This window comes from Cnephaeus nilssonii, assembly GCF_951640355.1.
Source record: "Cnephaeus nilssonii genome assembly, chromosome: 12".
NCBI classification, from domain to species: domain Eukaryota; kingdom Metazoa; phylum Chordata; class Mammalia; order Chiroptera; family Vespertilionidae; genus Cnephaeus; species Cnephaeus nilssonii.
The window spans coordinates 26,599,652-26,610,108 of record NC_137083.1 but is presented as its reverse complement, the minus strand read 5'-3'; the positions used below and the strand labels follow the sequence as shown (position 1 = coordinate 26,610,108).

Sequence of the window (10,457 nt, the reverse complement as noted above, 5' to 3'; positions counted from 1 at the left end):
TTTAAGAAAAGCTTTCCAGGAATTCACATTTTCAAAAAATAATTTACAAACTGGTAATCTGTACAATCATTTGAAGTGGCTTGCCCAATATCAAAGATATAGACAAAGATACAGAGCAACTGGAACTCCTGCACTGATAGAGGTACAAATTGTTATCCCCTCAGAAAACAAATTATACTTATCTTGCAAAATTGAACATGAACACACTTTTCATCATGGTGGTAGCAGAACCCACTTACAGAACCACTATAGTTTTATGCTCTCTCTCCATAGTGTAGAGCTGTTGGAAAGCTGCTGCCCAGCCAGGGACTAGAATTTCCTGGCTTCCTTGCATCTAGTTTGGATCATGTGATTAGTTTTGGCCAATAGACTGTGAACAGAATCTGTAAGAATCATTTTCACGCCAGGTGGCTATTTATCCTCCCAGGATCCTTTCTAGGCCACTGTAGAGCCAACTGTTGAGGACTGTGGTAACAAAACTTGTAGAAATCTGCCCAGGAGAACCAAAACATAGACTAGTGGGTGATTTTATCAGGTGTCATGTCAAGGGCAGTCTGTCAAGAAATCAATGGTATATAAACAAAACTATCCTTAAAGACTGGCTAAAGCAAGAACTTCCAATAGAAAATAAATTATAAAAGAAAGAATCATGGGTACCAGGAAAAAAGGAATGGCAGAAAAGGAAGAAATAGGGGTATATATAATAGACTATTCTTTTTGTCATCAGTTTTGTAAACCATATTTAAAACAAAAAATGTAATACCATCCGATACTCAAGACAATTATACTTAAAAGTTGGGAAAGTTAAAAAGACTTAATTGGAAATGTGCTTTCCACAGTTTGCTTGAAGTGGTAAAATGTTGATACCAGGACAATATACCAGTCACATGTGTATATTGTCCTCTCAAAGCAACCACTATGGAAACTATACAAAAAGATACTCAAAGATACACTTAAATAAGTCAAGGTAGAATCCTAAAAAATGTTGAAATACCCCACAGGAAAGCAAGAAGAGAGAAATGGAGAAACAAAAACAAGAAGAAGCAAATGAAAAACAAATAAAATGGCAGATTGGTTCTAATATATCAATAATTACCATAAATGTAATTGGTCTAAATGAACAAAAGATGGAATTGATTTTTTAAATGACCCAAGTGTAGACTGTTTACAAGAAACTCATACTTCAAATTCAGTAATATAGGTAAGTTGAAAGTGAAAAGATAGAAAAGAATGCTTACTACTTAAACATTAATTTTTAAAAGAATAGTTGTATTATTGTCTGATTAAATAGACTTCAGAAAATTGCTAGAAAGAAAAAAGAATATAAGAAAAGGATCAATTTTACCAGAAACACATAATGTTATTACTGGTGCACACCAAACAAAAATGTCTCAAAATAAATGAAGCAAAAATTGATGGAACTGAAAAAAGAAGCAGAAAAAATGTGCAGATTCTTACTAGACATACATTTTCAACTCATTGGGCAAATACCTAGGAGCATGAATGCTGGATCGTATGGTAAGGCTATGTTTAACTTGATGAGGCTGGGCCCCCAGGAGTTTTTGTGTTTTATTTTTCTAATATGTTTTTATTTATTTCAGAGAGTGAGAGGAAAAGGGAGAGAGAAAGAGAGGAACATCAATGATGAGAGAGAATCTTCATGCCCCCAGCAACCCAGGCATGTGCCCTGACTGGGGAATCGAACTGTGACCTCCTGGTTCATAGGTCGATACTCAACCACTCACCCCGCCCCCCAGGAGTTTTTAATCTCAAATTAGCCCATTCTCAGGCTTCAGCAATTAGTCAATTTCTATTTAAATGTCCCTACTCCTTGTTGGCTTCAGCCCTGTGCTTCTGCTCTTGGGTCTCTGCCCCTGGTAAGCTGTTATCTTCTGTATTCACTTTCACTTTTAAAATTTTTGGGGTGGGGGAGTGGGAGCAGTTTATCCTGTGGCCTCGAGTTTCTGATGTATCTATGAAGAGTAGTTGATTTTAGTTTGTCTAGTCATTTTTTTCTCATGAGGACAGAATGACACCTCCCAAGCTCTTCATAAGCCAGATTGAAAACAGGAGGGCTCCTCTGCTTTTGTAAATATATGTATTTTACTCGGTGCTCTGTTTTCTCTCCTTTTTATTCCACTTCTGTGATATTTCAGTTCTTTCCCACTGGCTGCTTTGTAATTTTACTTAAATTTACTTAAATAAAATGCTCTCCATTCCCTCTTCCTTTAGTCCCAACCTCTCTGTTCCCTACAGCAGAATTAACTCATATCCTCTAGCCTCCTGGTTGTTATTGTATATTTTTAGTCAACAGCATGAGCTTAGTATTTGTATTTGTAAAAATGTTCTTATCCCAATTACTCAGTCTCTCAGCTGTTGAGCGATACCCTTTGATTCCTTGCTATCTCAGCTGCTTCTGTTTTCCGTTTTCTTTTCCCTCCTGATGTTTGTTAGTTGTTTTATGTCCACATGGAGCAGAAAACAACATCATTCCATTCTATGATCCTTATTCCCACCTTTTCTTTAGTCTCAGTTCTACAGTTAAAAACATTTGTAGCTCCCAACTTTCCTTTTCCCTGAAATTTCTCTGTCATGACCGGCCAGGCTGCAGGTTCTCTTCTTGGATTGTGTCTGTTCAATTTTCTTTTTAAATCGTCACCTGAAGGTATTTTTTTTAAATTGATTTTTTAGAGAGAGAAGGGGGAGAGAGAGAGAGAGACAGAGAGAGAGAGAGAGAGACAGAGACAGAGACAGAGACATCGATCAGTTACCTCCCATGGAAGGATCAAACCTGCAACCTAGGTATTGACCTGACCTGAGATTAAACCTGGAACATTTGGGTGCACAGGATGACACTCGAGCCGCCCTCTGCCCATGTCCGTTCAATTTAAGATTTCTGCTTTGTTGTCATAAAAATTGTGGCAAATATGCTCTTATTGTCGTTGTCATCTCTATTCACAGCTATACTTACTGATATTTATTATTTTTGCTACCCTTTCTTTGTGTTTGTTTTGTTAATCTTGCCAGAAATATATTCATTTTACTAATCTTGCCAGTTAACCAGGGTTTGCTTGTTTGCTTGGCATTGTCTATTCTGTCCCTTTATCTGTGTTTCTACTTCATATTTTTCTGCTTCGGGGTTTTGGGGTTTTCGTGTTTTTAGTTTTTAGTTATATCCCATTGTTCTGACTCTTTCTTGGGTAGTATAAATGCTTCAGAACAGAGATCAACAAACTGTGGTCCACAGGCTAAATCCAGCCAGCCACCTGTTTCTGCCAATAAAGTTTTAAGGGAACACAACTGCACCCATTTATTTATGTATTGTCTCTGGCTGCTTTTACACTACAATGATATTGTATTAGCTTTGAGTTGTTTAATAGTTCACATATCCTTAGTGATTTTTTTTTCCTCTCTTGACCTTTCAATTATGGAGAGAAGTGTAGCAAGATTTCCCACTATGGTGGCATGCAGGGGTGGGCAAAAGTAGGTTTACAGTTATGGGTACATGAAACACAGTTTATTCTTATATTATTATTTATCAATGACTGTATTATTTTCCAGATGAACAACTAAAAACCTACTTTTGCCCCACCCTGTATTTGTTCATTTTTCCTTATAATTCTGTTAAGTTTTACAGTTTTGCTATAAGTAGACAGACCTCTTCTTACATGCACGGAAGGTAGAATAGTTATATTTCCTGGTGATTTTTTTTAAATTTAAATATTGGATGGAATTTTGGCATTATTTTAATAGAGATACAATTTTTTTCCCCATTGGTACTTGCCTAGTGTATATTTCAATCCTTTTACAGTCAATCTTTTTGTTTGTGTTTTATATTTGCCCATGTTGAAGAGCAAAGAGCTAAAATTTATTATTTATTCCAGATAGATAATCTTTGTCTTTAAAATTTTTCTTCCAAGTGCACTTAATGTAGTTGCTGTTAAATTTATATTTATCAGCTTATATTTTGCTTTCCATGTGTCCTGGCTTTTGTATCTTTTGAGTCTTTTTTGCTCCTTTCTCACCCTCATTTGAATTTATTGTTTCTAATTTTTTTTTAAGAATTTGGAAACCATATATTCTATATTTTTTAGTGGCAGTATTTAACCTAATACAATCAAATGTACTCTCCTAGAATACTATCATTGCAATCAGTTTCCCTTCCACTTAAGCTTAATTTTTCCAATTTAATTCTATCATGTTTTAACCACACTCTAAAATTTGTGTTACTGGGTTCTTGCATGGATATATTTGAATTTGACCACAGATTTCTTCTTTTTTAGTTAATTTATTACATTTCAAATATTCCATATGAAGCCATATCAACTAAAAAAAAAAACCACTGAAAACTTATGTACTTACAAAAACAAAGTGTTAGAATTAATAAACATAAAAGGAAAATTATTTATTATGACACATACAAAAAGTAGAATCATGTTTAATTAAATGTTTGTTTATTTAAAAGTATAATAAAGTAGACAAAGCTATAATCAAGGATAAAATACAAAATTCTTAAAATGATATGATGTAAAATTCAATGCTAAAATTTTTGAAAATTCCATCAAATTACATGAAAGGAAAATATTAATTATTAAAATCAGCTCAAGAAGATATAAAAAGCTTGAATAAATGAAAAGTCATAAATAATACCAAAAAAGTTAACAAAGAACAACTCCTAAAAGAGTGATAGGCCCAGACAGTTGAACCTGTAAGCTATTAAAACTCTCCAAAAACTAACTAAATCTTATAAAATATTTTAAAATGCCAGAATATAGAAAAGATAGACTATTTTAAAATAGACTGTATTTCATGGGGAAATTTTCAAGATTGGAGACCCAGGGGGGTGTTAAGGATAACACTGCCAAAATTTGACAGCATCAGGAAGAGAAAAACAACAGATTTTAGGCCAATTTCTTTAAAAATTATCCAAGTTAGTTCAGTACTATATTAAAAGTTTTAATGTTCAAATAAGGTTTATTTTTTATAATGTATAGATAAGCTCATATGGATACAACTGTTAGATCATTTATTTATTTTTTTTGTAATTCACCCTTTTAGTAACTCATTTATTCTAAGTGGTGAGAAGCAGATATAGAATTAAATTATCATTCACCTGTCATTATTTGTAACGAATGTACTTGCTATATACAAGTAGTTAAGTCCTTGGTTTGCCTGACTGGGGAGTATCTCTGGCTCCAGAATTAGCAAACAGAATATGGATCCCATGTAAGCCATCTTCCTTTGAAGGACCAGTTTGGACAAGTCACTGAAAAACTTAACCTTCTAACAGCACAGAGAAGTGAAGCAGAGGTGCAGATGATTGCTCATAGTGCTTCCTGTTCCATAAAAGGATAAGTAGGGAACATGGACAGAGAGCAGGCTTCTCCCTGAGTCTAAGGTTGAATGTCCAGATCTGTCATTTGCGACTGAAGAAGCCTCGCAGTTCCCACTAATCTTAAACTATCCAAACGAAGCTAACAAACTCTACTATCACAGATTGGTACTAGGGCTTCCACGAGTGTTAAAGGTAGGATCTGGGGGGGAGGAGGGGGACATCATATGATTTGATAAAATAAAGAAGATAGAAATATAACCCTACTGTATTCTTTATGTTCCTAATAAATTTCTTACTTTACAGATGATAATTCTATAGAAAGGGTATATGTTATATAAATCCAATTAATGGGATGGGATTTTTTTTTAACTTAAAAAACAGATTTTAAAATTCAATCGAAGAATAAATGTCTCCAAATAGTGAAGAAATTACTTTTAAGGAAAAATAAAGCACTGTGATTTCATTATAAAAACCAATACAATTCCTTAGAAAAGAAAGGCCAGAAATAACCATTTGTCTTTTTTTAAAAAATAACAAGATCCCTGGCTTTAGTGGTTAAATGTTTAATACATTTTAGGACTATTGATTTAATAATTTAGAAGTAGCCTGATTTTAAAGATAATTATGTCCTTGAAGCATAATAACACTGAACCTTGAGACTAGGCTAGCCTTGATTATTAGTTTTAAGAAGTGATGTTTGCATACAAAAGTTTGATTTAGAAAATAACATCTATCACATTTTATTTTAGGCAGGAATATTTGTTTAAAAGTTATAAATAGCTTTGTTTTATTCACTTAAATTGTAGACTATATTTAAAACAAAAGTTTCTTTTTAGCAGGTAATAATTAAACTGATGATATTCCATCATTCAACTAGCTGCAATATATTCAAGAAAAAGACTGAGAGACTTCCCCCCAACCCCGACTCCTTAGTAGTCTGCCAGTGGGAGGTCCTTGTTACCATCCCCTTGCCTCCTCGAGGCCACGGAGCCCTAAAAGTCTCAGTTATGCGTGAGTGCATCTCCATTCACATTGGCCAGGCTGGTGTCCAGATTGGCAGTGCCTGCTGGGAGCTCTACTGCCTCGAACATGGCATCCAGCCTGATGGCCATATGCCAAGTGACAAGATCATTGGGATGGGAGATAACTCCTTCAACACCTTCTTCAGTGAGACAGGCGCTGGCAAGCATGTGCCCAGGGCAGTGTTTGTAGACCTGGAACCCACAGTTATTGATGAAGTTCGTTCTGGTACCTACCGCCAGCTCTTCCACCCTGAGCAGCTCATCACAGGCAAGGAAGATGCTGCCAATAACTATGCCCGTGGGCACTACACCATTGGCAGGGAGATCATTGACCTCGTCCTGGACCAAATTCGGAGAGTAGCTGACCAGTGCACGGGCCTTCAGGGCTTCTTGATCTTCCACAGCTTTGGTGGGGGAACTGGTTCTGGGTTCACCTCCCTGCTAATAAAACATCTCTCTGCCGATTATGGCAAGAAGTCCAAGCTGCAGTTCTCCATTTATCCAGCCCCCCAGGTTTCCACATCTGTAGTTGAGCCCTACAACTCCATCTTCACCACTCACGCCACCCTGGAGCACTCTGACTGTGTTTTCATGGTTGACAATGAGGCCATCTATGACATCTGTCAAAGAAATCTCAATATTGAGCGCCCAACCTACACTAACCTTAACCGCCTTATTAGCCAGATTGTGTCCTCCATCACTGCTTCCCTTAGATTTGATGGAGCCCTGAATGTTGATCTGATCGAATTCCAGACCAACCTGGTGCCCTACCCCCGCATCCACTTCCCTCTGGCTACGTATGCCCCTGTCATCTCTGCTGAGAAAGCCTACCATGAGCAGCTAACTGTAGCAGAGCTCACCCATGCGTGTTTTGAGCCAGCTAACCAGATGTTGAAATGTGACCCTCGCCGTGGTAAATACATGGCTTGCTGCCTATTTTATCGTGGTGACGTGGTTCCCAAAGATATCAATGCTGCCATTGCCAGCATCAAGACCAAACGTACCATCCAGTTTGTGGACTGGTGCCCCACGGGCTTCAAAGTTGGCATTAATTACCAGCCTCCCACTGTGGTACCTGCTGGAGACCTGGCCAGAGTACAGCGAGCTGTGTGCATGCTGAGCAACACTACAGCTGTTGCTGAGGCCTGGGCTCGCCTGGACTACAAGTTTGACCTCATGTATGCCAAGCGTGCCTTTGTCCACTGGTACGTGGGTGAGGGCATGGAGGAAGGAGAGTTTTATGAGGCCCGTGAGGACATGGCTGCCCTTGAGAAGGATTATGAGGAAGTTGGAGCTGATAGTGCTGAGGGAGAGAATGAGGATGAAGAATATTAATTAATCTGTTTGCTGCAATGTTACACTCCATGTCTTGAGACTGTCTTATTTCTGTTGTTCTGTGAAGTCTATTGTGCTATAACTTGTCAATAAAGATGTTTTTATTTAAAAAAATAAAAGTAAAAATAAAACATTGATAATATATTCTTAAAATTTATAGCCAACTCCTCTGTGTGGGAAAAAAAGTATTTTACAAGTAAAAGTTATCAAAAAAGATTAACATGTAACTGAGGAAATAATATGAAGATTATTTAAAAAAAAATCAGGAGTGTGTAGTGGGATCCTGCTTTAAAACAGATTGTAGAATATCATGAGAGTTATAGTGCTGTGATTCAGATGAAAAATTTCCAGGAGAGGATGGGTAAGAACAGTGGATAGACCTCTTGAGTATCAAATATCAAAATAATTGTCTAAACCAAAGATTAAACTCCACTTTAGTTTCAGAGGGGAACAGCTAGACTCAACTACAAAACTCTAGCAATTTTTGTCTTTGCTAAAGATTCTATTTGCATCAAGTACTAGGTAACATAGGTTAAAAATGCATCCTTGGGTTAAGGAGCGTAGGCTCTGAAGGTAGTGTCAATATATAATTTTTATTCTGTATTCATTAAGAAATATGAATATAAAATCAAAGCAAGTTAAGAAAAGAAAATTTGATATATTGTTTTTAAAACTTAAAATATTATTTTAACATGATGTTTGAGATTTCAGATTTAGATAATTTGGATACTTAAAGAGTAATCTCTTCACACACCCTCCAAAGACTGCACAGAATAATGAGATCCAATAAAACTACCCATACTTGCATCTTGGGCAAAACTGAAAGAAAAGAAACACATACATTTCAATTTACATGTAACTGAGGAAATAATGTGAAGATGATCCAAAAAACAGGAGTGTGTAGTGGGATCCTACAATTGGTGAACTGTAATGTTACCCTAAGAAAAAGAGGGTTTTACCCCAACTGCATCGAAGCCTATTGGGGGGAATTGGGATGGAGAAGAGACATGGAAGTTGTAGAACCAGTGGTGGCAATCATGGGAAGTCATTGTTTAGGGTGGTAGTGATGAAAAGGCAACAAAAAACACATACCTTATGCTAAGGCATAAAACAGTGGTTCTCAAAGTGCGATGCAAGCGTCCATCCTAATCACCTGTTGCCATTGTTTCTAATGTACATCTTTGAGTATCAACTCAAACCCACTAAATCAAACCTGGGGCAATAGGAGCTGCAATGTCCCTGGCTCCCCAGACGATTCTCAGACACAAAATTTGAACAATCAGGTGGTATAACATGCTTTGGAAACTGAACATAATTTAGTGTAACTGAATTGTAGGTTACAGGTGACAGTGAAATGAGACAGATCAATCCAGAGAGGAATGTCATGATCTACTTGTAATAAGTCTTAAATGACACACCAGGGGCTTAGACAGGAACATGAAGATGCAATAGGAAGCCACTAAAGTGTTCTAAGCAGAGGAATAACCAGATAAGATTTTTGTCCAGATAAATTACCCTGGCATCAATGTGTATGGTTGGATATACTAGTAGAGCAAACATAGGCAGGAAGGAAACTTGGGAGAATAATTTTCCTAAAATAAGATAAAGATTAAAATAGCCTTGAATTGATACTTGGCGGCTAATTGAACTGGTGAATGAAGGGAAAAGAAGTAATTTTGGATGAATCTCATTCCCACATTTGCTTGCCTCCATCGCTAAGTTTATAACAGAATATATAGACAAATAATATTTTAAAGCTACAACTCTGCACTTTTCCTTATATATATCACAAGACCTATATTTTACTAGAAACGTGAAACTTGGAAAGACAAGTCCCTGCTACTTGGTTGGAGTCCATAAGTTCCTAAGAAGCCCAAAGAAGGCCTAATAGACATCCTGGTGTTGATTTTTGTGCTACACTCCCTGGGGACAAGCATCCCCCTCACTGGGAACATTGTTTGCTAACGGACCACGAGACTGCTTGTGGGCGGGGGGAGGTGGTGTTGCATGTATTCTGGGAGGTTTGTGAGCCAGGCAATCTTGAAGGCTCCATTGCAATTTCTAAGGTTGAACATGTGACAATGTGTGTGCGTAAAGGAGGCATGAGTGGTAGTCCAGAGTAAATTTTTTTTCAATAAAATACTGTGTTATTTAAAGCCACCCTGTTCCTTTTTTGTCTTTTAGTGAATGAAAAATAATTTTGGAAGAATCTCATTCCCACATTTGCCGCTGTCGCTAAGTTTATAACATAATATGTAGAAAAATAATATGTTAAAGCTATAATATTTTAATATTTTAATCAGGCTGTCTGATGCAAACACAGTAGTGACTTGTCTCCAAGCTGATTGTGGCAAAAATAAATTTCCCTTTGATAGCAGAACATCCTACAACAGCTTTATGAAATAATCTTCATTAAAATAAAATGGCAGAGGTTTGGGGTATTAGAATAGTTGTATCAAAAACATCTCCTTCCTACCCATGGTGAACTGAGAGCTGCAGCAGAGGGCTTTGACTACAGGGAGAGTATAGGCAGCAGGTATCAATCAAGCTTCTCTGTATCACTAGGAAACCCCCCCCCCCCAAATCCCAAAGGCTCTGTATCACTCATCCGACAACCCCAGAGCACACACAAGATCCTTCTGCCACAATCATTTTCAAAAACCACCCAAAACAGTCATAATTCAACTAAAAATCCTTTAATGGCATCTGCTTTTGTCTCTAAAAGCACTGCCTCCCCCTCCTCCTTTTAAAAATTTCATTGGTTT

General features: G+C 37.0%; 1 protein-coding gene across 1 annotated transcript; it reads left to right on the top strand.

Moving 5' to 3' along the window:
* Positions 1–6,342: 6,342 nt before the first annotated feature.
* Positions 6,343–7,692, top strand: LOC307108410 (tubulin alpha-1C chain-like; the record flags this gene model as incomplete). Its single annotated transcript, XM_079786393.1, has 1 exon — positions 6,343–7,692. The coding sequence occupies one exon, from the start codon at positions 6,343–6,345 to the stop codon at positions 7,690–7,692; it is 1,350 nt and encodes a 449-aa protein (XP_079642519.1).
* Positions 7,693–10,457: the final 2,765 nt, after the last annotated feature.